Genomic DNA, 27,045 nt, shown 5'->3' with positions numbered 1-27,045 from the left:
GGCAGAGTCAGCTTCCTAGCTGCACGCCCGGGGACACCAGCCCCGGGACGTGTGTCCTCTTGGCCCGGCCGGACTAGCTCACCTGGTCACTGGCTTTGTGGTAGTACGTGGCATGCATGCCTGCTTGGCCCAGCGTGATGGTCGCCAACCAGTTGTTCACTGTGAGGGAGCAGGGTGGGGGTGGGAGCAGGTCACCAAGGGACGTGGGCCTTTGGGAACCGGGATTCCCCTCCTCCCTCAGACCCAGGGGTCCTGCCCCAGCCCTGACTCGGGCCCCGGCCCCGGCTCACATGTGTATTTCCCAGCTAGAGACATGACGGTGCCCTCCTCCCCGGGCCGCCGGTGGTAGACCAGCTCTCCACCCAGAGCCAGACACGGCGTGATGCTCTGCAGGTAGTGCGCCACGAGGACCCCTGCGGGCGGGAGGGCGGGACGTTCCTGGGCCGGGTGGTTTCTGTCCAGCAGACCCCTGCTCCCAGCAGCCGTCCGGGCTCACCCCTGCTGCAGGCTTGGGGCTGCCCTCTGGCAGGACTCCCTATGTTGACGTCTCTGTCTGGTCCTCTGCCCCTGGGCAGGAGGGATGACCCTGAGGCCCCGAGCGTGTTTGCTAACCTGTGACTGTCCCCCACGGGCCTGAAGGTCTGGAGCCCAAGGGCCGAGGCAGACAGAGACAGTCTGAGAGGTCATGACCCAGCAAGAAAGAGGAAGCCCCAAGGAAAAGGGACCACAAAGACACGCAGGACACGGAGGGCACAGAGGTGGGGGAGAGAGAGGGACAAGGAGGGCTGTGGGACAGGACGCACCGAGATGCTTCCCAGATCAAGAAACCAGATCCCAGTTCCCACCCGGCCCAGGGAGCAGGGCAGGAAGGAGGGGACAGGATCGGGGGCTCACGTTTGCAGGCACACCGGGGTGGGGGCTGACTCAGGGCCCAAGGGAGGTCGAGGGTTCACAGCCTCAGCCCTGGTGGTGTCCTCTGGGGAGGCGGGGGTCAGGGTGGCCTGGGGCTGCCCCCTCTGGGCTCACGCGGGCCCCTGTGAGCGCCTCTTCCCCCAAAGAGGAGATGGGACAATTCGACACGCCCACCAGTTGTTAAGCCAGCAGCACCCCTCTGGCCAGGCTCGTCCACTCATTCAACTGAGGGGAAACTGAGGCCCAGAGACGAAAAAGGAACTGTCCAGAGGCAGAGACACAGGGACTAAACTCAGAGTCTCTGTCCTCCCAGCTCTGGGTCCTCCCAGCACAGCCACAAGGCCCCGGGCGGCTGGTCCCGGCTTCCAGATAGAACCGCTTCCTCCTCCCTGAACACACCGGCTGTTCTCTGCGGGCTGCAGGAGCAGAGCTCTCTCTCTCCCCCTCTCTCTCTGCCATCAGGCCCGCACACACTGTCCCTGTGCCCCGGGGACCTTCCCTCTGCTCAGTCTGCCCAACTCAATATTTGCCCCTGTGTATTTCCTGGATTTGGGTCCTTCTCTGCAGCACGACCCTGGTCAGAGCCACCACCACCACGGGACACTGCAGTCCCCACCCTGATCCCCCTGCAGGGGGCCAGCAGACAGAGCGGCCACTGGGAGGCTGTGAGGACCCAGTCAGAGCATGGTCCCTACTGCCCGAGTCTCCCTCCAGGTCCCCATGTGTGGGCCCCGAGGATGCTGGCTCGTCCCCATGCCGCAGCCCATCCTCTCTGCTCCCTGAGCACCTCCCAGGCGCCAGGCCCAGGATGCTCACCCTCCAGAGTGGCCCAGCTCGCGGCCTCCTTGAGGCCTTTGTGGGGAGCCCTTCCCCCTTCCTGCATCTCCAGCTCCCCCGACCCTCTCTGTTGTTTGTCCCGCTCACATCCAGCCCCGGCTCCCCCAGGCCCGGGGGCTCCCCAAGGCTGGGCCTGGTCAGGACCAGCGGTTCTCAATGGGGGGCCATCCTGCAGGGTCTGGAGGGGCCGTGAAGAACCTGGTGAGTTCGAACCCCCGAGAGCAGGAAACGCAGTGAGTAGAGGTGTGTTAGAGCAGACAGGAGGCCTCCAGCGAGGGCAGAGAGCAAGAGATAAAGATGAGGTGAAGGGAGAGAGGGAGGCGGAATGGCCACTCCTGGCTGTTCCCTTGCTCGGCTGGCCCCATCAGGATTCCTTGGGGACATCCCTGGGGCAGGAATGGCAGGCACCCAGGGCAGATGCTCAGGTGGGGCAGCACCTGAGGGAGGCCATTCTTGGCCCCAGTGGACAGGACACCCCTCCCCCTGCACACCCCGGGCTCTGGGGGCCTCTGGCGGACCTTTGCCCACGTGGTGCCCTCTCCACGTTCCCACAGACTAGACCCCAACCCCCGTTTGAGAGAAGCCGCCCCTGTCACTTCAGGAGGGACGGGGTCCCCTGTGAGTAGCTCTCCCAGCCCTGACCCTTTCCTGGGCTGGCTTCCTCACCCCATCATGTCCTGTCACTTTGAAATCTGGAAAGACTTTGGAGTCCCAGCTCAGTGTCCCCAGCCCTGCACTCAGAGACAGCGTCACCTGTGTCCACAGCTCACAGGGACAAAGTCCTCTGCAGCCACTCTGGCAGGATGAGCTGGGGTGAGTGACCCAAGAATCTGCCCTCCTGCTGAGGGAAGGCCTGTGATGTCTCCAGCAGGCGGAAGTCCCAGGCTGTGTGATCCTGGGCCAGGCCCTTCCCCTCACTGAGCAGGGTCCAGGCAGCAGCCAGGCTTTTTTTTTTTTTTTAAGATTGGCAGCTGAGCTCACATCTGTTGCCAATCTTCCTTTTTTTCTTCTTCTTCTCCCCGAAGCCCCTAGTACCTAGCTATATATTCCAGTTGTAGGTCCTTCTAGCTCTGCTGTGTGGGACGCCGCCTCAGCATGGCCTGACGAGCAGGATCCCAACTGGCAAACCCCAGTCCGCTGAAGCAGAGATTGTGAACTTAACCACTACACCACCAGGCTGGCCCCCTTGCTTGTTTTTTTCTTTTTATGTATGTTTTTTGTTGTTGTTTTTGTAAAATGTCCAGGTTCTTCCATAACTTACAAACATGATTTGTACCAAGGGGGTGGGTGGGAATGTGGGTGGGCAGAGTGATGGGGATGGGGACGCTCCTCTCCTTGCTGTCCCCTGGAGCCTATCCCAGGGCCCGTTGGGGGACGGGGACACCCCAACACCTCCCTGAGGTTGTGTGGCCACCTCTGCCTATAGTGTGCAGAATCCTGTGTTTATTTATTTGGGAATAGCCAGGAGAACTGAAATTCAGATTGTGCATGCTATGGTGCACCATAGCCAATTCTAGAAAACGAAGGAGGGGAGCTGCCTCTTTAGAGAAAAGGGGGAGAGGCAGGGGCTGTTCTAAACCAAGTCCACTGGGGCAGAGTAGTGGTTCAGGGGGGAAATAGCTTCTCATTGGCTGAGCTGTGGCGTTTCTCATTGACTGAGCTGCTGTGTTTCTCATTGGCTGAGCTGTGGTGTTTCTCATTGGCTGAGCTGTGGCATTTCTCATTGGCTGAGCTGTGGCATTTCTTGTTGGCTGAGCTGTGGCATTTCTCATTGGCTGAGCTGCAGTGTTTCTCATTGGCTGAGCTGCTGTGTTTCTCATTGGCTGAGCTGTGGCATTTCTCATTGGCTGAGCTGTGGCACTTCTCATTGGCTGAGGTGCAGGGTTTTTCATTGGCTGTGCTGTTGCCAGGCAGACAGGGAAATCTTCCTCCAGTAGTAAAGCAGTTATTGAAGAACCAAGACATTTTCCAAAAGATATGCATAAATAAACCCCAATGGAAATGAGTGACCTCAGTTTTCCTACTTCTGTCTGCTGCCTGCTTTGCTCATTCAATCCTGCCCAACCTTCCCACAGTGACCAATAGGGGGCACTGCAAGGCCCGAGGTGGGGAAGGGCAATGCCAACCACAGCGGAGTCAAATCTGGCTGCTGCCTGGACCCCGCTCAGAGAGGGGAAGGGCCTGGCCCAGGATCACACAGCCTGGGACTTTGCCTTCGGGGAGCATCACAGGCCTTCCCTCAGCAGGAGGGCAGGGTCTTGGGTCACTCGCCCCAGCTCGTCCTGCCAGAGTGGCTGCAGAGGACTTTGTCCCTGCGAGCTGTGGACACAGGCGACGCTGTCTCTGAGTGCAGGGCTGGGGACACTGAGCTGGGACTCCGAGGTCTTCCCAGCTTCCTAAAGGAGCAGGGCATGATGGGGTGTGAGCACCTCTTCATGATGGGAAGGTCAGAGTCATCAGAAGCTATTGGAAGAATTCAAGCAGCTGGACAGGCTTCAGAATCAATGACTGTGTCTGAGGGGGAGAAGGGCCTGGGCTCCAGCACTCCTGGGCCTCGGGGGCCCGGCTGGGGTCTGACTCAGGTGGGGAGAGGGGTGGGGGCGGGGTGCCCGGTGTCTCAGGCCTCTGAAGCTGGAGGACGAGGAGCTGTCCCTTTGCCACCTGGGGCTCAGAGAAACTGACACCCCTGACCCTCCAGACAGGACCGGAAACCCCGTCTGCCCCCACATACACACACACACTCACACACATGGTCAGGGAGGGAGGCGGCTGGACAGAGATGACCCTCCATCACCCAGAGAGGCCGCCGCACCTGCTCTGCCAGCAGCTTGTGAGGCCAAAGCCGACAGCCTGGGCCGGGTGGCACCGGGCCCCTGCTGGAACCAGGCGTTGGGCTGTACTTCAGCCTGGACTCTGGAGGACTCAGGGCCACCATGTCCCCAGCATGAGAGGATTGGGGTCTGACGTGGCCTCCACCGGGACCCCTTGTGCTGACACGTGGAGAACAGACTCCAAGGGGTCCCCAGGCGCGGTGGAGGCTGAGAGGTGGTGAGATCGGGATGGACCTGGAAGCGGAGATGTGGATGCCAGTGGAGTGGACGTGGGGGCTCAGAGAGGGGTCCGATGCCCCCTGGGTTGGGCCTGAAGGTCAGGAAGCATGGAGCTGCCAGTTGCTGCATCTGTCTGTCTGTGCTGCCATCTGCTCTGCGGGCGGAGCTGGCTCTCGGGTGGGGAGGATGGAGGGAATGAGGCTGTGAGGGCTGGAAGCCAGCAGCCCTGGAGTGTCCAGGAGAGTCCTAGACTCTGCCGCCTGCAGGCAAGGGAGTCATCTCAAAGGAGGCCTGACCTCTGAGCTTCCTCAGGGGAGAAGGGCGACCCTGGTGGGGAGGAGGGAGCAGCCGGAAGAGGCGAGGAGGGAGGGAAGGGCCATGCCATGAATCCAGGACACGGAGGATGCTGGGTGGGAGAGGCCTCCGAGGTGAGGCTGCATCGCAGGGCCCCATGGAATGAGGGCTTTCAGGCAGGAGAACCTGTTCTGTCCCCCGCTGAGCTGTGACGGCGGCGTCACCCTTGTGCTCATGCACTTGCTGCCATGGGGCCACGGGAGCTCTTCTCACCCTTGCTGGAAGTGCTGTGTCTTCCTCCCCAGGACCTTTGCACACACTGTCCCTCCTGCTTGGAATTCTTCCCTCTGCTGTCGCTGTGGCTGAGTTGGGGGGAGTCAGGGCACACACGGCCCCCTCACCCAGAGACCTGCGGGGACCACAGTGATGCTCGTGTCTGCGCTGTGTCCTCAGCCTGTCCCTGGCCTTTGTAGCTCCTCCCTCTGAAATGGTCTTGCTGGAGTCGTCTGTCTCCCACAGGATGTCAGCTCTTTGGGGGCAGGAACTTACCTGTCTTACTGCCCACTGTGTGCCCAGGGCCTGGAACTGTGCGGGGAACAGAGGAGGTGCTCAGAAAACACTGAACACAGGAGTGAGCGGGGGTGATGGCAGGTCCCATCTGACTCTTGCCCTTTGTCAGACCCGCAGAGAGTTGTGTGCTTCCTGTCCTTCATTCCGTCGTTCTAGGCCCTAGGGACAGGGCAGTGAGAAGGGCTGGTGGAATGCCCTCCACAGCCCTGTGTGCTGGGTGCTGCCATTATCCCCATGTATTGAGGCGCAGAGAGGGGAAGTGCTTCCCCAAGGACACACAGCAAGTTGGATTCGAGGGTCCATGCTCTTCTCTATGGCACTGGGCACCCCCTGCAAACATGGTGTCGTCCTTCTGTGCTCCCCAACACGGGCCTCCAGCTCTCCCTCTGCTGGAGCCCAAGGCCACCAGTGACACTTTTGTCCCTCAATTCTTACAGGTGTCTCTTCTTCCCTCAGACACTCATCATACAGGGCCCACTGGGCTGGGTCAGAGCTGAGATCATGAGGAACTCAGCAACGACAGCTGGGCCTTGGGAACCCCGTGGCTCCATCCCCTGGGGCCTCAGTTTCCTCATGCGTCACATGTCACAGCAGCAGCGACCACCTCTTGGTGCAGGCCGTAGTGGCAGAGCCCATCTTTGGCCCTCAGTGCAGGGCCAGAAGCAAATGACAGTCCCTGTGTGTCAGATCCCTGTGCCCCACAGTGGGCCAGGGGTCAGTGTGTTCCCGGCCCCATTCCACAGATGTGGGAGCCAGCCCTGGGGGTGACATGAGTCCCCCAGGATCCCACGGCAGGAAGCACAGGACCTGGAATTTGACTTTTGGCCTGACTCGAGAGCCCAGGTTCTCCTGGTGGCCTCCCCGTGGCCTCAGCTCCTGCCATGGAGCCTCTGCTCCCTTCTGAGCATCTGGCCGGTGCCCAGCTCTGGGCAGGCGGTTCTGAGACCCAGCAGTGACTGAGATGGCCCCTTCCTCCCCCACAGAGCTCGCAGGCTGGGGGATGACATTGGCCTTTGAACAGAGCCTCACACAGGGACATCATTCCTGGGGTGAGGAAGCCAGCCCAGGAAAGGGTCAGGGCTGGGAGAGCTTCTCTCAGGGGAGCACGTCCCTCCTGAAGTGACAGGGATGGCTTCTCTCAAACGGGGGTTGAGGTCTAGTCTAGGTGAAGGTGGAGAGGGCACCACGTGGGCAAAGGCCCCCCAGAGGCCCCCGGAGCCCGGGATGTGCAGGGGAAGGGGCGTCCTGTCCACTGGGGCCAAGAATGGCCTCCCTCGGGTGCTGCCCCACCTGAGCACCCACCCTGGGTGGCTGCCATTCCTGCCCCAGGGACGTCCCCAGGGAATCCTAATGGGGCCAGCCCAGCAGGGGAAAGGTCAGGCAAGGCCGCCCCCACCTCCCTCTCTCCCTTCACCTCATCTTTATCTCCTGCTCTCTGCCCTCGCTGGAGGCCTCCTCTCTGCTCCAACACACCTCTACTCACTGCGTTTCCTGCTCTCGGGGATTCGAACTCACCAGGTTCTTCACAGCCCTGCAGGATGGCCCCCCATTGAGAACCGCTGGTCCTGACCAGGCCCAGCCTTGGGGAGCCCCTGGGCCTGGGGGAGGCGGAGCTGGATGTGAGCGGGACAAACAACAGAGAGGGTCGGGGGAGCTGGAGATGCAGGAAGGGGGAAGGGCTCCCCACAAAGGCCTCAAGGAGGCCGCGAGTTGGGCCACTCTGGAGGGTGAGCATCCTGGGCCTGGCGCCTGGGAGGTGCTCAGGGAGCAGAGAGGATGGGCTGCGGCATGGGGACGAGCCAGCATCCTCGGGGCCCACACATGGGGACCTGGAGGGAGACTCGGGCAGTAGGGACCATGCTCTGACTGGGTCCTCACAGCCTCCCAGTGGCCGCTCTGTCTGCTGGCCCCCTGCAGGGGGATCAGGGTGGGGACTGCAGTGTTCCGTGGTGGTGGTGGCTCTGACCAGGGTCGTGCTGCAGAGAAGGACCCAAATCCAGGAAATACACAGGGGCAAATATTGAGTTGGGCAGACTGAGCAGAGGGAAGGTCCCCGGGGCACAGGGACAGTGTGTGCGGGCCTGATGGCAGAGAGAGAGGGGGAGAGAGAAAGCTCTGCTCCTGCAGCCCGCAGAGAACAGCCGGGTGTGTTCAGGGAGGAGGAAGCGGTTCTATCTGGAAGCCGGGACCAGCTGCCCGGGGCCTTGTGGCTGTGCTGGGAGGACCCAGAGCTGGGAGGACAGAGACTCTGAGTTTAGTCCCTGTGTCTCTGCCTCTGGACAGTTCCTTTTTCGTCTCTGGGCCTCAGTTTCCCCTCAGTTGAATGAGTGGACGAGCCTGGCCAGAGGGGTGCTGCTGGCTTAACAACTGGTGGGCGTGTCGAATTGTCCCATCTCCTCTTTGGGGGAAGAGGCGCTCACAGGGGCCCGCGTGAGCCCAGAGGGGGCAGCCCCAGGCCACCCTGACCCCCGCCTCCCCAGAGGACACCACCAGGGCTGAGGCTGTGAACCCTCGACCTCCCTTGGGCCCTGAGTCAGCCCCCACCCCGGTGTGCCTGCAAACGTGAGCCCCCGATCCTGTCCCCTCCTTCCTGCCCTGCTCCCTGGGCCGGGTGGGAACTGGGATCTGGTTTCTTGATCTGGGAAGCATCTCGGTGCTGCATCCTGTCCCACAGCCCTCCTTGTCCCTCTCTCTCCCCCACCTCTGTGCCCTCCGTGTCCTGCGTGTCTTTGTGGTCCCTTTTCCTTGGGGCTTCCTCTTTCTTGCTGGGTCATGACCTCTCAGCGTGTCTCTGTCTAACTTGGTCCTTGGGCTCCAGACCTTCAGGCCCGTGGGGGACAGTCACGTGTTAGCAAACACTCTTGGGGGCCTCAGGGTCGTCCTTCCTGCCCAGGGGCAGAGACCCAGGGAGGGACCTCAACAGGGGCAACTCCCAGCGATCGCTGAGCACCAGCTGTGTGCCGGACACGCTCTGGATGCTGTGCCCCCCTCCCCTCCTTGGTGGTCCTCACAGCCTCGAGAGGCAGTCCTGTTTGCAGAGATGTGACAGCAGTGGCCCGTGGTTACTCCCCCGGCCTGGGCTGGGGCTGAGATTAGAACCCAGGGTAGGTGTGCTCTTGCCCACCTGTCGCTCGTGCTTCTTGCAGAGGCTCAGTGGTTCAGAGTCTGGGCGTGGGATGAGGAAGGGCCTGGATCCCACCCCTGATGTGTTCGGTGATCATGAGTGAGTGAGCGAGGCTGCTGGGAGCAGGGGTCTGCTGGACAGAAACACCCGGGCTCAGGAACGTCTGCCCTCTCGCCCGCAGGAATCCTCATGGCGCACTACCTGCAGAGCATCACGCTGTGTCTGGTTCTGGATGGAGAGCTGGTCTACCACCGGCAGCCTGGGGAGGAGGGCACCGTCATGTCTCTAGCTTGGAAATACACACGTGAGCCTGGGCCAGGGTGGGAGTCAGGGCTGGGGCAAGAACCCTGGGTCTGAGGGAGGAGGGGCTGGGGGATGGATTCCGGGGTCTGAGGGCGGAGGGGCTGGGGGACCTGGACCCCTGGGTCTGAGGGAGGAGGAGCTGGGGGCCTGGACCCCTGGGTCTGAGGGAGGAGGGGCTGGGGGATGGATTCCGGGGTCTGAGGGAGGAGGGGCTGGGGGCCTGGACCCCTGGGTCTGAGGGAGGAGGGGCTGGGGGCCTGGACACCCGGATCTGAGTGAGGAGGAGTCTAGATACATCTTTCTTGAATACAGGATTCTAGTCAAAGCCTTGGTAATGCAGCCATTATTTGCAATGTGTCCTGTTACAAGGAGAACAGACTTTCACTGAACCCATGCAAAGACACACATCACCATGACAAGAATACTTTAGAGTTTCCAAATTCTGGAGGGATGCAGTAGAGAGAAAAAGATAAATGTTTAACCCTTGTTGCAAAGATACACTTTACCAAATTGCTGTAAGTTATAGATGGCTTCAAGCAGAGGAGGAAGAGCGGTCCTTGACGTCTGGACAACAAGCCCTGGAAGCACCAGTCCTCCTCTCCAGTTGCAGAAACTCCACCCAGTTCCGTGTCGTGATCTTAAAGTTATCAGAACCAGTATGCCAGAGTACTTGCCAAAGTCTTTTTCATGAATCTCTTTGAAAATGAAACATATTTGTAAAAGCATCAGAGTAAAACAATAACTCTGACAGAAGCCTTTTTTTTTTGCTTTTGAAAGGCAATGGGTAAATGCAATGGACAAGAAAATTAGGTATTTTTGTGATATACGTTCTAGATAGTCAATAGAATCACAGGTAATAACATTATAGTAGGACATAGCAGATGTTTAGGAGTTTTATATCATCTCTAGAACACTTTTTAGTAACACTCACCAATACCATACAAACTAAAAAGTCTTGTCTCTCATTCAGCCATGCTCCTCATGTAATCTGATATACCAAATAAGCATAATTAGAGGAACGTCTCCTTTTATAAAGAGAATCAATCTTTTGAGATGTCCCAGGTGCCCTCTGGAAAATCCCAAAGTTACATCCTGGTCAAAAAACAGCATTTAGAATTTGAATAGTTTGGGAAGCTTGTCAAAAGTATCAAGAGGTTTGGACACTTGACCAGATAGGATCATGGATCATTACAAAATAATACTTAAGTATCTATTTGACCAAAGTAACAATAACAGATTTCAAAGGCGAATACAAAAGGTTACATAGTTGTAAGCAAAACTTCCCTCCTTCAATACTGAGAAGACTCAGGTTTCTTGCATAATTAAAGATCTGATAGAAAAAACACAGGAAATTACTTTGAGGAAACTGAAAAACTCTGTTTTCTTGTCCTATTGCTTAAACATAAAGAAGCTTTCGTAATGTGTTATCAAGAGCAGACCAATAGCCTAAGAAAACCTCGCCCTCTTAACAGAAAAGATTTTAATTTGCATCAGCTTATTTTGATATTAAAATTTATTCATTCCAATCTTTGCCAGTCCTAACCACTCATAAAATTCTTTTCCCAAGATTCCTTTCCCTCAAGCTTCTACAACTTTCTTTTTACATTGGGATTTTGTTGTGTTTCCTTCTACCCCTTCCTGAAATAGCCAGCCTCTCTTTAAAACAAAATTATGTCCATTCCTCATACCTTCTTTTACTGACACACACTTTACTTTCCTTGCATACAGACATGTTTCCCTTTTATTTCTAATAGCTTTATTTACATATATTAGAAATCTTAATCCTTAGAATCCTCAATTCCTAGTGAAAATTAAGAACTAAGAGATCACAGACTGGCAGATTTATAAGCACATTTCATAATTTCTAGGAGTATCTGCCCTTTGAATATGGCAGTCTTTCCCATGTGGCACAAGGCATGGTTACCAACATACCGAAATTTATCTTTAGTTTCTTTGCAATAGGAAGCCAAAATTTGATAAACCTATATTCAGATTCAGTGATTTACATTTTAGTATTTTATCTTGTTTGGAAAATGATTTAGGTATTCAAGACTATCCTTTATTTAGTTTAACTTAGTGTAGACTTTGTTCTTATTTACATTTATTTTAATTACTTGAGTTTTACAATAACGTTTGGATTACACATTAAATAGCCAACCATCATCCCAAGTTACTTTCTTGCTGACAATTTTGTAACAGAGACAGCATGAGCCCCCTTGACTAGTAAACCCAGGCAGAGAGAAAAGTTGCACATTTGCATGACGCCCAGGACTAACAACTCAGAAGATGTGCCTGTTTTAATTTACACCAACAACCTTCAGTTGGCTTTTATTTACTAATGATTAATCCTAGAGGACATGAACCTGAGAAGCATTTAAGTGAGTTTCCATTATATTTCTGAGATTTAAGAATACTTACTTTATAAGCACTTAATTTCAAGGCAATTAAATAGAGCTTTTTACAAATCAATTCTAACCATATCAACCAGAGGTAGAAAAATATCACATCTCTATGACACACATACATAGACACAGAGACAGACATTAACAGAGACCTCATAGCTTTCATTTTAAAACTTTTAGCCACGTGTCAGGTACAAAACTCAAAAGAATAGTTGGATCCAAATTGTATTTCTGGCAGATGGACTAAGTTAAGGTTACTTGTTCAGGTGGCTACGGTCTTTAATGAAAGATTTTTCCCAGCATGCTGTAAGGATCCTGTAAGCTGCTTTTGGAGTCATTCTGTCTATTATCAAAAGTCTCGGGTAAGTGCTACTCAAAATTTCCCTTCTAGTTGTTTATTTGCTTCATTAACTTAGAAATAGTAATCAGGGGCTTAGCATTTGAGTCCTCAGAGGGTCTGATCTTAAAGGGGCAGGTTTTCTCAGAGCAGAAGAGAGGAAGATGGCATTGGGGGTGGGGCCTAAGTATAAGAAGGATGCCAGGGTGGAGTCTGAGACAAAGGTTCTGGGAAGACAAACCAAATGGCACCTGAGACAAAGAACAAGGGGGAGGGGAACATGAGGCTCTGGAGGCCATTTTGTTCTCCCTCAGTTCTTCAGTTGTTTCAGCCAGTTTAGACACGGTATCTTGTGCTGAAGCAATTTTAGAGCTCTGTGCGTATCCAGAAGCCTCGAGATACCGATGAAAATAGACGTATCCTTCATCATGCTTAATTCTAGAGCCACAGACTTCCAATTTGGTTTTAAGAAAAGCTAGCCAGGAACAGTGCTACCCTCAAAAAACAACCCCATACTCACCAAAGGACGATGCTCTGAACCCAAGGACCATGCCTTGAATGTGGAGGATAAAATTCCTTCCCTGAGAGGACAAGCCTCTCAAATGCTGAATAACCTGAGAGCTCAGAATGCAAAGGGAGCGGAGCTCAAATTCCAAGAGGAGACTCGATAAACCAAAAGCAGGCAGCAACTCCCAGAAGTGACGAGCATGGGGGTTCAGTGTGGGACCTCATTCAACTCTGGGGGTCACTGCCTCCTCTGGAGCCCACTTCTGACACCAATATGTTGACCTGAAAGCCTCAACAAGTTTATCCAGGGCTGGCCAAAGGAACTGTAACTCAGGACCCGCATGCGGTGGCAAACCCTAGGCAAATCCACAAAACAAAGGAGGGGAGCTGCTTTCATAGGGAAAAAGGGGGAGCAGGGAGGGGCTGTTCTAAAGGAAAGTCCATTTGGGGAAAGTAACAGCTCAGGGTGGCAACAGCTTCTCATTGGCTGAGCTGTGATGTTTCTCATTGGCTGAGATGTGGCGTTTCTCATTGGCTGAGCTCTGGTGTTTCTCATTGGCTGAGCTGCAGTGTTTCTCATTGGCTGAGCTGCAGTGTTTCTCATTGGCTGAACTGTGATGTTTCTCATTGGCTAAGCTGCTATGTTTCTCATTGGCTGGGCTGTGACGTTACTCATTGGCTGAGCTGTGGCGTTTCTCATTGGCTGAGCTGTGGCATTTCTCATTGGCTGAGCTCTGGTGTTTCTCATTGGTTGAGCTGTGGCATTTCTCGTTGGCTGAGCTGCAGTGTTTCTCATTGGCTGAGCTCTGGTGTTTCTCATTGGCTGAGCTGTGGCATTTCTCATTGGCTGAGCTGCTGTGTTTCTCATTGGATGAGCTGCTGTGTTTCTCATTGTCTGGGCTGTTACTGGGTGGGGAAAGAAATCTTCGTTCAGTAGAAAAACAGGGAAGAACTGAAGCATTTTACAGGACAATAATGAAATACACACACACACACACACACACACACACACACACACAAAACCCCAGGTGAAATTGGAGGCCTCTGTTTTCCTATGTTGCATCTGTGGCTCCTTTGACCCATTCCTTCCAGCCTGACCTTCCCACAGTGACCAATAGGGGGCGCTGCAGGGCCCAAGCGCAGAAGAGTGACACCAACCACAAGGGATTCAAGCCTGGCTGCTGCCTGGACCCCGCTCAGAGAGGGGAAGGGCCTGGCCCAGGATCACACAGCCCGGGACTTCCATCAGCTGGGGACTCCACAGGCCTTCTCTCAGCAGGAGGGCAGGGTCTTGGGTCACTCGCCCCAGCTCGTCCTGCCAGAGTGGCTGCAGAGGACTTTGTCCCTGCCAGCTGTGGACACAGGCGACGCTGTCTCTGAGTGTAGGGCTGGGGACACTGAGCTGGGACTCCGAGGTCTTCCCAGCTTCCTAAAGGAGCAGGGCATGATGGGGTGTGAGCACCTCTTCATGATGGGACGGTCAGAGCCGTTAGGTACTTCAGGAAGAATTCAAGCAGCCGGACAGGCTTCAGAATCAATGACTGTGTCTGAGGGGGAGAAGGGCCTGGGCTCCAGCACTCCTGGACCTCGGGGGATGGGCTGGGGTCTGACTCAGAAGGGGAGGCGGTGGGGGTGGGGTCCTTTGTGTCTCACTTCCTTCCCTCCTCCAGCTGGGTCGTGGACCTCTTGTCTATCCAACAAGCCCAGTGGGTGCAGAGTCCAGGCTGCAGGGTGAAGGAGAGGCCCACCCTGGGAGGGTCAGTACCGCCCATGGAGGTCAGGGCTGGGAGATGGAGCTGGGAGCTGACACACAGAGAAGCCAGGGCTGGAGCTGGGAACCACCGGCCTCTCCTCTCCCACGCCCTCAGTGCTCAGAGGAGGGGAGCAGGGTTCCCACTGCAGGGAACTGACCAGGCTGATGCTCCTGTCTCCCAGGCCAGGCTGCATTCTCCCCACCCCTGTGCCTGCTTTCTCTCCGGCACCCTCTGCACCACGAGGGCTTTCCCTGGCCCTCCCTTGGTGTCCCTGTGGAGGCGGGTCCCCTCTCCCACGTGACTCACCCAGAGCCCAGTGAGGAGGGAAAGGGTCAGTGGGCTCAGAGGCCAGGGCCTGGCCCCAGCTCCGCATTCCACTGATCGCAGTGTGCCCTGGAGCTGGGGCCACCCCTCTGAGCCTGTTCCCCAGATGTCAGTGGGAGAGAGGGGCACCAGCCACGTCTGTCACTTGAAGACCTGAATTCTGAATCCTCACGTAGGAAGATGTCTGAGCAGACAGGGCTGTCCCACCTCATGGCAGCCCCAGTCAGGTCAAGACTTGGAACAGGGGCTGGGGACAGAGCTTTGGGAGACACAGGCTGGCAGGGGTGCTGTGGGGCAGAGGCTGACCCCGGCAGGGATGCAGAGAGACAGCCTGAGGTCTGGGAAGGGGAGGGACTACCCACACCCATCTAATCATTCACTGAGCCATTGAATGTTATTGGCTGTGCCTCAGTTTCCCCATCTGTGAATGGAAACTCCTATAGGTGTGATGAAGATGAAACTGGAAAAGGCAATTTGTTTTTCTCTTCTTTTGGGTCAGTGCAGGGAGGGGAGCAGACTTTGGGTAGATGTCTGGGGACTGCTGGTCTCACCAGGGAGGCGGATGTCTGGGAAGGCAGCAGGGGGGTTGACAGGGACCGGAAGTGCTGAGCTGGCAAGAGGAGTGTTGCAATGTTGCCAGGGTAGTGTCTGTGTGTCCCTTTCAAACCATCCCCTTTCATCTCCAGACTGACATATGGTGGGGAGACACAAGGCCAACCAAGAAGAGTCTGGATCTGGGGCCTCTCTATGCCCAGCTGCCAGGGATCACTGGGGGTCAAAGGCAGCCCGGAGGAGGGGGGAAGCCCTGGATCCAGCCCTGAGAGGCAGATGTGGTGGAGGGAGGGGAGATGGGAGCCTGGGTGCCAGGAGGGGCCTGAGAGGGTGATGAATAGCAGACGGAGTGTTTACCGGGCCCGGCAGCCTTGGAGCTGGGGGAGGAATGGAAGAGGAGTCTGGGGGATGGATGGTGGGGCCCAGGCTGGAGCCTTGCAGCGCAGGTTTTACAGTTGAGACAGGCTGAAAGTACCCCTTCCCAAAAGGGAGAGAGGAGGCTGTGAGGTTCAGACCCAGAGAGCAGAAGGGAGGCCTGGGTGCTCCAGATGCAAGTTGTGGGGCGTGAAAGGTGAGTCTGAGAGTGAGATTGGAGGGGGCCTGCCGGGGGTAGGAGTGTGGGGCAACTGCGTGACCACAGAGACGTGGAGCGGGAGCTGTTTGGGCTGAAGAGGCTTGTGAAGAAGTGGTGGGATGGAAGAGGGCCGGGGTCCAGTGTGAACTGAGTCCCTGAGCTACCCAGAGGGAGAGGGAGAGGCCCTGAGGCTGGGAGCAGGGTGTGCATCAGGAGGGGAGGTGGAGACTGCCCCCTGAGGGGTAAGGGCTGGAGCAGGCAGAGGGCCCCACAGTCAGGGAAATTTCGAGATGCGGGCGATGGACAGCCAGGGGCTTCGGGCCAAAGGGTCATGACTGTGCCTGACGTGACCCGCTGCCATCAGCAAGGGGCCCAAATGGAAAGGAGAGAGGACACAGGGAGGCAGGCCCAGGGGAGGCCCAGGGGGAAGGAGGGGGGACCTGCCCCACCCCTCCGCAGCCTAATAAAGGCCCAGGCCAGGCCAGGCTCCCTCATCTCCCCTGTCCCTCACTGGTCCAGGTGGGAGCTCACCTGTCCTGTCCCTCTCTGGTCCAGGTAGGTGCTCACTGACTTCCCGGGAGGGACCTGGGGGAGGGACATGATGTGTCGCTGATCACCCCATCCCGCTTCTGTCTCCAGAGCCCCCTCACCAGCCATGAGGCTCGCTCTGTCACTCCCGGTCCTGTTGGTGGCTCTATGGATGGTGTGTGAAGGTAAAAGAGGAGAGGAGACCCTGGAAGTTTGAGATTTGGAAGTGCGAAGCTGGCCCCAGGCCTGGGGTCCAGGCTCAGAGGACTCTGGAGAGCTCTGGGGACCCTTATGTGCCCAGGTTCCCCTGTCCTGCATTCATCACCCCACCACATCCCGCCAGCTGGGTCTCAGCTTCTCTAAGGGGTGGTCCAGCAGGTGGGAAATCTGCCCTGTGGAGCCCCAGCAACACATGATGTACTGACCCCCACCCCTCCAGGATTGGCTGTCTTGCTTTTACAGTGTGGAAGGGGGGGCGGGGTGTGTCCAGGGGGAGAGAAGGCAATTCCCAGCAGCTTGAGACCCACTTGGGGGCCCCACTACCTCCCCCCATTTTAACACCAGGAGCCCCAAGAATCCCGTTCCTGGACCTCCTTTCCCATCCCTGACACTCATTGGGAGGCCTCCCAATACTGAGATGTTTGCACCCTCCCCGTCTCCTGGACAGGCCGAGCCCCGGCCCAGGCAGACCTAGAGCCGGACCAGGCGGACCTAGAGCCGGACGGCGTCACCGACGTCATCCGGAGGTGGTGGAAGAAGGTTGGAAAGCGCCTGGGGAAGGAGATTGTGAAATACATCATCGACGACATCAACAAGAAGAACAGAGCTTCAGCGACCCGGTGACTCCCCTTCCCGGGCCTGGGTGGGCTGGGTGCATGGATGAAGACACTGGGAAAACTGAGGCTGGGGAGGGTGACAAGGTCCCTGCAGTCACACAGCTGGCTCTCTGGGTGCTCAGACTTGGGGGACAGGTTCCTGACTCCGGCCAGGCTCATGTGGAGATGGCCCTGGGTGGTGGGGACAGGCCCAAGCTGGGGCTGCACAGACCTGGGGCACAGGCTGGGGCAGACCCACTCCTCCTGTGACATCAGGAGCCGCAGTTTCTCCGTCTGTGCCATGGGGGCTTCTGAGGGGAAGGACGTGGAGGGCCGCATGGGGCCTGGCACAGTGTGGACGCTCCAGGGTGTTTCGCCCACAGGGGCTCTGTCTGAGGAGTTAGGAAAGCATTCATTTGTGAACAAATATGCATTGAGCATCGGCTCAGGGCCAGGACCTGGTGCATTAGGGAAGGAGAGCGATGAACAGGACAAAGTCACAGCCCACAGGGAGCTGCCATTCGGGGGAGAGAGAGGGAGGGGAACAGCCCATGAACCAGGGAGTTCCAGGAGAGGAGCCCAGAGGGAGCGCAGCACTGAGAAGACGATAAACAGGGTGTTGAGAACAAGCAGGGATGGGGAGGGGCTCTTGTAGACAGGGCGACTGGGTCTGCTCTGAAGAGTGACACTTTCAGTTGAGATCTGAATGAGGGAAAATGCAGCAGGGTCTAGGAATGTGGGGAGAATGTTCCCTGTGGACGGGGAGTGCAAAGGCCCTGAGGCAGGAAGATGTGCACATAGTCAAGGAGAGGGTGGCATTCTAGGACAAGGGAACAGCCTGAGCAAAGGGCGGGCGGCTGGAAAGTGTCCTCGAATCAGCAGGGGACAGGGGACAGAGAGGACAAGAGCAGGCGTTGGGGCAGAGAGGGCAGGCCTTGAGAGCCAGGCCAGCGTCAAGCATTCTGATTTTAAGGAACTCTGGTCCCTCTGGGAAACAGGCACAGAAGCGGGGCCACCAAGTCCTGGGCTCCTCTGAATCTTCTTAGTGGAAGAGAGAGACCAGGGAGTCAGGGTAGGGGCGGGATTGGGGCAACACACAGTGACCTCTCCCCGTCTCTCTCTACAGGAAAATGCCATCAAAGCCAACTGGGAAACCACAACACAAGAATACATGAGGACACAAGCACACACCAGAACACAAGCACACGCCAGAACACAAGCACACGCCAGAACACACGCACAAGCCACAACACAAGCACACGCCAGAACACAAGCACACGCCAGAACACAAGCACACGCCAGAACACAAGCACAAGCCACAACACAAGCACACACCAGAACACTGCTGCCCTGAACACTGGGAGAGTTTCTCACTCTAACCTAAGATTCTGCCCCTGAAGAAGCTCTGAAACTTCACACACCCCAGGCCCCGGTGCTGAAGATTTCCCACAAGGTGCCCCATGTAGCCCCCACCCCCTACCAGCAATAAAAATCCTAATGAGACTTCTGTGTGCTTCTTTGCTGTGGGGTGGGGGCTATGGGACAGGGTGGGGGTTGTGTCTTTGGGAAAGAGATGCTGAGACTCACACGTGTGGAGCATCCCTACTTGCTCTGTCCTGAGGACTCTGAAGTTCAGGATCTCAAGAGAATCCTCACGAGAACCTTGGGAGCTGGGCCCTATTAATCCCATGAGGGTATTGAGGCCAGAGAGTGATACTGAACCTCCTGATCCTAAGTCTGTGGGCCTGACGCACAATAATACAATCACTGAGGCCGGTACTTAGCGAGAGAGAAAGGTTTATACGAATGGCCAAAATGGGAAGGTGAGAGGATAGGTTCTCTGTAATCCATCTTACCCAGAGGAGAAAGAATCCACCTTAACAGGAGGAGAAAGAATCCAGCTTAACAGGAGGAGAAAGAATCCAGCTTAACAGGAGGAGAAGGAATCCACCTTAACAGGAGGAGAAGGAATCCACCTTAACAGGAGGAGAAGGAATCCACCTTAACAGGAGGAGAAGGAATCCACCTTAACAGGAGGAGAAGGAATCCACCTTAACAGGAGGAGAAGAATCCACCTTAACAAGAGGAGAAAAAAATCCACCTTCACAGGAGAGGAAAGCAGGGTCTTTGTAGCGCTAAGGGGCTGAGGAGGAGGCGAATCAGAAAACAAAGGGGAAGTCCGTGTTTCTTTCACTCCAGATAAGCCCCTGGGCAACGTGACTTCTTGGCATCAGCACAGCTGGGGGCTGGCTATCTGGGGGACGTAACTTCCTTGGAGGCATTGTTCTTTTTCCCAAAATGAGCTCCTAAATCCTTGTGTCCCTTGAGTGACGCCTCAGGGTAAACAAGAAAAGAACAAATTAACAAGATTCACTGCTTTTCAATTGTGCCTGCGTTGGGAACAAGGCCGAAGAGTGATCAAGTTCTTATTGAACATTTATCGTAACCCTCAGGAACCGGGCTTCAGGGCTCGAAGGACAGGAGCTGGCCCAGTGGTGCAGTGGTTAGGTCGTGAGCTCCACCTCGGGAGACCAAGGTGTGCAGGTTCAGATCCCAGGCACAGACCTACACATCGCTCATCAAGCCACGGTGCGGCGTCCCACATCCAAAACAGAGGAGGACTGGCACACATGTTAGCTCAGGGCCAGTCTTCCTCAACAACAACAACAAAAAGAGTTGAAGGCACCTGTGCAAGGCCACACAGGCAGGAAGTGGAGAACCGCAGCGGAGCCCAGCCTGGGGCTATGGCTCTGCTCTGCTCTTCCCTGGCTGGGCTCCCCAAGAGAAGGCACTGGGTTGATTCATGGCCATGCCCACAGGAGCTGTTTATCACACTGTCAGTGGATGAGGGGAAGGGATCTGGACGAGGACAAGGGCTGGACATGAGCTAGAGACAGACCCAAAGCCCACCCTCCAAGTCTCAGCTTTGATATCCCCTCCTTCAGGCAGCCCTCCTTGACCTCCAGGCTGGGTCAAGCACCTCCATCCCAGCCTTGCTCACCCTGGGTCATCACTGTCTGGGGACAGGTTTGTCTCCCTAACTGGACTGTGAGCCCCAGAAGGACAAGGCCAGGACTGTTGTCCGCAGGCACAGCTCAGCACAGGCCTGGCCAAGGTGCAGGGGCTACAGCACTGGATGAATTCGTAGTTATACTAAGTCTGACAAAACCCCCTAAACGTTACATTTTCACAAAACCCCTCTGTGGTAGATGCTGTCACTGCCCCTATTTTACAGAGGAAGAAACTGAGGCACAGCAGGCTAAAGTCACTTGTGCGAGTCACATAGCAAATGTGGGTAGAGCCGGGATTTGAGCCCAAGCAGGGCTCCAGGGTCACATTCTTACTCACTCTGCCTTCCTCTCACCCTGCCGAGCATGCTGCCGTGACTGTGCACACACGCCCTGCCCCAGGTTGTGTTGGCATCACATCCGCCATATTATGATGCACCCACCTTCGTCACCAGGTAAAAATCGTAGGAGGCGCTGCACTGGGGCTGGCTGGTTGGTATGAGGGTGTATTCTGGACTGATTTAACCCAACACTTACTAATTTTCAATTGGCCATTTTTTTCGCATTTTGCAGCCATTCCACTGATATTTCCAGCATTTTCATCAGCCCCTGGAAAGCTCTCAGGCCAGAGACGCAAGAGACCCACAGGGACAGAGGAGCTGGACGAGCGGTTCTGGAGTGAGTGTGCGCTCTGCTTGTGAAGGGAGCCTCCAGCTCAGGGGCAGAGAGAGGAAAACAACCAAAGGACCCAGTCAGCTCCTGGTCCCCCGGGCAGAGGGCAGAAGAGCGGAAAAGGGCAGGTGCTGGTGAGGATGTGGGCACCTGGGAAGCTGCCTCCACTCCTCAGGATTGCGGGCTGGGTCACTGCAACGGAGAGCAGCCTGGCAGTTTCTAGTGACGTGAAGTATGTGTGTCCTGTGTCCCAGCGATCCCAAGTCTGCTCCGATGCCGGGGCCGGAGAAAGACACGGGGAGACGGGTGAGGATGTTCATTACAGGGTTATTTGTTATTTCTTTCTTTCTCTATCACCAGCTCTTAGGGGTCTCTCTTCATTTCTTGCTTCCTTTCTCCATTGGAGCTCCCGGCCTTGCCTCTCTCTGACTGTTGTCAGCTCTCCCCGTCTCTGCCATCTTCCTCTCTGTGTCTCCCTCCATCATGGAGCTCAGTCTCCCACACTCTTCCCTCTCATCTCAGCTTCTGTCCGTCTCTGTCTCCTTCTCTTGGCCTTTCCCTCAGCCTTTCCCTCCCCTTCCTTCTCTCCTTTGGGTCTCTCTGTCCTCATCTTGCCCTCCCCCACCCCGTCTTTCTCCCTGTCTCCGCGCACACGCTCCCGCCCTCTCCGCTCCCAGGGTGCTGATGGAGGACATCATGGAGGAGGTGAAGGCCCACAAGTCAGAGGTGGAGGAGCAGCTGGGCCCGATGACCCAGGAGCTGCAGGCTCTGAGGGCTTGGCTGGATAATCATCAGGTCAGGATCTCAAAATGCAGTTGAACAAAAATGCAGGTGCACCCGTTTGCAGTCAGAGATGCTCGGACAGAAATGTGGGTTGCACTCTATCTGCAGCTAAAGGTCCTTTCAACCTGTCTTCAGCCTGAAGGGAATTACCTTGGCCCTTAGAAGGAATGTTTCCAATTAGATAAGATCATTTAAGAAGCATGCTTAAAAGCAAAAGCTTCAAAATCCCAAAGTCATCTTATTGAAACTTTCATTGCAAAAAGAAAAAAAAATAATTTATAAAAGGTTCCTAAAAGAAAAGCCTATTAGGTCCTGGCTTTATGAACACTCCCGTGATCTACCTTTGAAAGAGGGCCCAAAAGAAGCCCCTCCCAGAGAAAATGAGATTTGGAGAGATTTCCTGGGAAACTTCTAGGTGAGAAATTAAGGGAGCGGTCAACATTCCCAGGTATACTTACTGTTCATCCTGGCTACAACCTGACAAGACGTTACGTTTAAAAGGATTTAGCAACTTAGGGTCAGAAATTCAGCCAAATTGGAAGCTCATATTCAGAGCCTGATAGGCATTTTTCAGACGTTCCTCCTTAAGTTAAAATAAAACTAAGCACCCAGAGGGAAAGAAGCAAATTAGAGGTGATGCAGTTCGACGTGTAGATCAACCAGTAATGTCATTTGAGTGACAAGACGATTTCTGAGGAATTAAGAACAACTGTCTTTATTTTACAAATCCTTGCAAAACTGGAAAGGCAGCTGTAGAGGCAGTTCAGATTCCACCCATGTCCTCTATCTTACAAGGCGTGTAACCTCTCTGGGAACTGTTATCTAGCCAATCACCAATTCCTAAGACGGAAGGGGGAAAAAAAGGGAAAAAGAAAGCGAAAACCATGTATTTAGTGCCCTCACTCAAAATCTACCATTTTAAGTGTCTTCCCCACAAATATTAGTAGAAAAAGCTTAAAAGAAAACTGGGATTCATAACTAGTGAGCTTTGTATTACTGTACCTGATTCATGGCACTAATTTTAAAACAATAGCCGTGGAGTCTCTGTGTACGTTTGTCTATTTATATACATGTGACATTTTACCCCCAGATATAATTTCTAAATGAGCTCAATTCAATTGGTTTACAGTTAGATGCTTATGTAAATGTAGTAGAAAGTAACTCAAACGTTTTTTAAGTTAAATGAGATAAAGTAATCTTTGGTAAATGAAAGCTTATTTAATTTTGTTGGTTTGATTGAAATAGGAATGTGAGTTACCAACACCGCATACGATGCAGCATGTGAGTTACCAACACCGCATATGATGCAGCCATGCAGCCCTTATTCTATGTGGTTTATTGGTTGAAAAAGCTCATGTTATCACTGTTATAAAACTTGTTAGCAAAAATAATATCTTAGAACGATAGCTAATTTTGTCTAATGTCTCATGAAGTCTTGTAGGCAATCTAAATAATTATTGGGAATAAGTGAACTAAAGAGATGTGGAAAAGATAACAGTGTTGGGTGAACTTCTTAACAATAATTACGTGTTATGGGGTACGTACTTAAAATAACTTCAAAAGCTTTGCGGTAACTTGAAAGCTTAGGGTTCTGCCAAATTAAGTTAAACTGTAAGATTTACTGAGTATCTAGGACATTTCCACACAAGATATTAGATATTAGATATTAATTAATAAACATAGGTTATCTACCTTTGGCATCTTCTTACAGAGAAACTGGAAAAATACTTGGGTTTATTGATAAACACGTTTTGTGCCATGTTGACAAACTTTCTTTGAGAAATCACGTGTTTCTAGACAGTATTTATGGATCTGCCAATCCACAGGATGCCAATATGAAAAATTAAGGAAAGTAAGATGTGTGTTTTCAGTAAAGAGGATTTAAGGAATGGAGATATCTTTGTTTGGTTAAGAAAGATAAATTTGTCCTACAGTACAGGGAAGGAAAGAAGACACAGAATGAATTCTGCATTTAAATGAAAGTTAGAGAAGGTTTGTGGAAGAACCCTGAAAAAAGAACTTTGTGGATAGGCATGTGGGTGAAGATGAAAACAAATTCAATTAAAGGAATAAGTTTTCATATCAAAAGTAAGCTGGTATGAAAATCAAAATTTGTTTTTCTTTCTCTTAAAAAGATAAATTTCTGAACTTTTAGTCTACTCTTGATAAAGAGATTATAAATGGTTTTTCTTTACCTATGAGTAAGACTGTGTAAAGGATACAAAACCTATGTTCTGTCAAAAAATTTTCTGTGTTCAGAAAGGTGCAGGTCTATGAATGTTTTTTAACTATTTAACTGTGTATGTTTGCTTTTAACATCTTCTCTCATCACTTTAGTTAAATGGATAACTAAGCTTTGCTCCACAGAGAGCTATCATCCTATTTGACCAAGTGTTTTAAAATCTTTTGATATTCTTGACACTTTCCAAAAGTTCAAATCCTAAATAAATTCTGTCTTTGACTTGGAAGTAACTTTGAGAATTCCAATGTATCCCTGTGACTTCTCAAAGAATTTGTTCTCTCTTTGTATAAAAAAGGAGATATTAAGCTAGTTAGGCTCATTTGGCATGGTAAATTACCTGAGAAGCATTGTCACAAAAATAATAAACCTTCTTAGGTTATATTGTGTGGGTGAATGTTATTAATATAAGCGTTTTTTAAAATGATATAACATTCCTAAAGTTCTGATCTGTCCTGGTTGTAAGTCAGAATTCTAGATATTTTAAAATGTTATGTCACAGAAACAATGAAATACCTTTGTCAACTGCCATTTTTAAATCTTTTATCATTCACAGACAGTTATTGTTTTACTCTGATGCTTTTGAAAATATGTTTCATCTTCAGAGAGATTCATGGGAAGTCCTCTGACACCTGCTATAGAATATAGTTTTCTGAAAAACTTTCACATTATAAAACTGAGCTGGGAAAGAAATTCCAGAACTCTAATGGAGAAAATGATGGCTCCATAAAACTGGTAACAGAATATCAAGATCAAAATTGATTCCATGGGAGTGAGAGAATTGATGAGGATGAGTATAACTTTTATGACTTCTTGTTTGAAATACTGCTGATTTTTTTATTTTGTTTTTCCAGATTTGAGGAAACCCTTTCCTCTCTTCTCTTAAGCAAACTATGACTTATAGCAATTAAGTAAATTAAGCCTTTGTAAGTAGAATTGAAACAGTTGTTTTTTTCTCCCTACCTGATGCCTCCAGAATTTGGAACCTCCTGATACGTGACTGTTCTTATTTTCATGGCAACAGTTATTTGCGTAAGTCCAATAAGAACCTGTCCTCCTTATAATAGGACACAATTGGAAATATTGGTTATGTTACCAAGGCTTTGACTGGAATGTCATAGTTGAGAGAAACAGGCATAGACTCAGATATGACCAGACAGCTTTTAGGAGCCATGGTTGACTTTATGGAATAAAACCACTTGAAATTCTCCTGGTACCTCACTTATAGGGTTCCCAACAACCTTACCTGGTGAGTAAGGAAGGATTCTGGCTCGTCCCCACACCACACCCCATCCTCTCTGCTCCCCTAGCACATTCCCAAGGTTCCTGGCCCAGGATGTTCATCCTCCAGAGCTGCCCAGCTCACCACTCAGACTTGCCCCTCACAGGCCTTTTTGGGGAACATCTCCCACTGATTTTCTCTGCTGTTCCTCCTGCTCACATCTAGACCTGGCTCCCCCAGGCCTGTCAGCTCCCCGAGGCTGGGCTCAGACAGGACCAGCAGTTCTCAATCGGGGGCCATTCTGTAGTGTCTGGAGGGGTCATGAAGAATGTATTCCCTAATAGCAGGAAACACAGTGAGTAGAGGTCTGTGCAAGCAAAGACGAGACCTCCAGCAAGGGTAAAGAGCAGGAGATAAGAATGGGTGAGGGAGAGAGGGAGGTGAGGTCAGCCAACCCTGGCCATTCCCCTGCTCAGCTGACCCCATCAGGATTCCCTGGGGACGTCCCTGGAGCAGGAACGGCAGCCACCCAGGGTGGGTGCTCAGGTGGGGCACCACCAGAGAAAGGCTGTTCTTGGCCCCAGTGGATAGGACGCCCCTTCCCCTGCACATCCCGGGCTCCGGGGGCCTCTGGGGGGCCTTTGCCCACGTGGTGCCCTCTCCACCTTCACCTAGACTAGACCTCAACCCCCGTTTGAGAGAAGCCATCCCTGTCACTTCAGGAGGGACGTGCTCCCCTGAGAGAAGCTCTCCCAGCCCTGACCCTTTCCTGGGCTGGCTTCCTCACCCCAGGAATGATGTCCCTGTGTGAGGCTCTGTTCAAAGGCCAATGTCATCCCCCAGCCTGCGAGTTCTGTGGGGGAGGAAGGGGTCATCTCAGTCACTGCTGGGTCCCAGAACAGCCCGCCCAGATGCTCAGAAGGGAGCAGAGGCTCCATAGCAGGAGCTGAGGCCACAGGGAGGCCACCAGGAGAACCCGGGCTCTCGAGACAGGCCAAAAGGCAAATTCCAGGTCCTGTGCTTTCTGCCGTGGGATCCTGGGGGACTCACGTCACCCCTGGGCCTGGCTCCCTCATACGTGAAAAGGGGCCATGAACACACCGACTCCCATCCACTGTAGGGGCACAGGGATCTGACACACAGGGACTGTCATTTGCTTCTGGCCCCGCACTGAGGGCCAAAGATGGGCTTTGCCACTGTGGCCTGCACCAAGACATGTTCACTGCTGCTGTGACATGTGACACATGTGGAAACCAAGGCTCAGGGGGGTGGAGCCACGGGGGTCCCAAGGCCCAGCTGTTGCTGCTGACCTTCTTCTGTCCTCAGCACTGACCCAGCCCAGAGGGCCCTGTATGATGAGTGTCTGAGGGAAGAAGAGACCTTGTGAGAATTGAGGGCAAAAGTGTCACTGGTGGCTCTTTCTCGCCCACGATGTCACGTTGCCTGAAATTTCGAAAGCGCTCCTGCCCTGACCCTTCTCAGACGGGAGAACAGGGGTCCCGGGAAGGAGCGGATGTGCGTGGACAGCTGGGACGGCCAGGTGACCAACCTCCGGCCCTGCCCTCTTACCTGACCCCACCAGCACGTCCGGGTTCCCCAGGGTGACGGCGGCCGTGAAGTCGGAGCCCCGGTACTCCCCATCCACCTGCCAGTTCACGAACTTCGACTGCTGCGTCTGTGGGGAGCAGGGTGTGAGGCCAGCCTGGGCTCGGGGGGCTGGGGGACAGCCGACTCGGCGCCCACTCACCTGGATGGCCATCTTGGACCTGAGCCCGGGGCCCAGCTGGTGAATGACCTGAGCATTGAGGCTGCCGCTGTTGTCCATGTCCCCCACCAGCACGGGGAACGCCTGTGGGCAGAGGGCCAGGTCAGGGGCCGACGTCTAGCATTACGTCTAAGTTCATGGGCGATGGGCCTAGGTCAGAAAGCCTCAGCCTGAGGTCCCCTCCTCCAGGAAGCCCCCTGGCCACCTAGGCTGAGTTAGGTTCCCCTCTGGGCTCCCACGGCCTTTGGGTGCCCCCATTTCACTTCTGCCCAGCCTGGGTTGTAAATGGCCGGGGACAGGACTGTTCCTTCTCCCCTCTAGACCCTGTGCCCCATGGTCATGTCAGTCAAAGCTGTGTCCCAGCACCATGTGGCACAGGGCTGGGCTCAGCACGGGGACAAAGAAGGTGTGTTGAATAAATCAATTTCTTCAACAGAAACGTCCAGTCTCTATAAGCAGAGACCCAATTCAGC

General features: G+C 53.8%; 1 protein-coding gene and 1 pseudogene across 3 annotated transcripts; one reads left to right on the top strand and one right to left on the bottom strand.

The window, feature by feature from the left end:
* The window catches only part of LOC103540190 (mitochondrial import receptor subunit TOM40 homolog), a 29,325-nt pseudogene that overhangs the window by 1,091 nt on the left and 1,189 nt on the right, over positions 1 to 27,045 (bottom strand).
* LOC139085477 (apolipoprotein C-I-like) lies at positions 14,481 to 18,386 on the top strand. Of its 3 annotated transcripts, XM_070632916.1 has the most exons (5): positions 15,374 to 15,537; positions 16,060 to 16,095; positions 16,180 to 16,253; positions 16,736 to 16,907; positions 18,010 to 18,386. In XM_070632916.1, exons 1-5 carry the CDS (start codon positions 15,515 to 15,517, stop codon positions 18,056 to 18,058), a joined length of 354 nt encoding a protein of 117 aa, XP_070489017.1. In that variant the 5' UTR covers positions 15,374 to 15,514; the 3' UTR covers positions 18,059 to 18,386. The 3 variants fall into 3 exon arrangements, with proteins under 3 accessions (XP_070489018.1, XP_070489019.1, XP_070489017.1); XM_070632917.1 differs by lacking the exons at positions 15,374 to 15,537; positions 16,060 to 16,095 and adding an exon at positions 14,481 to 14,641; XM_070632918.1 differs by lacking the exon at positions 16,060 to 16,095 and having other exon boundaries at positions 15,325 to 15,537.

Source organism: Equus przewalskii, chromosome 9 (assembly GCF_037783145.1).
Source record: "Equus przewalskii isolate Varuska chromosome 9, EquPr2, whole genome shotgun sequence".
Lineage (NCBI taxonomy): Eukaryota > Metazoa > Chordata > Mammalia > Perissodactyla > Equidae > Equus > Equus przewalskii.
Note: the sequence above shows the minus strand (reverse complement) of the source record. Positions and strands in the feature narration are given on the sequence as shown.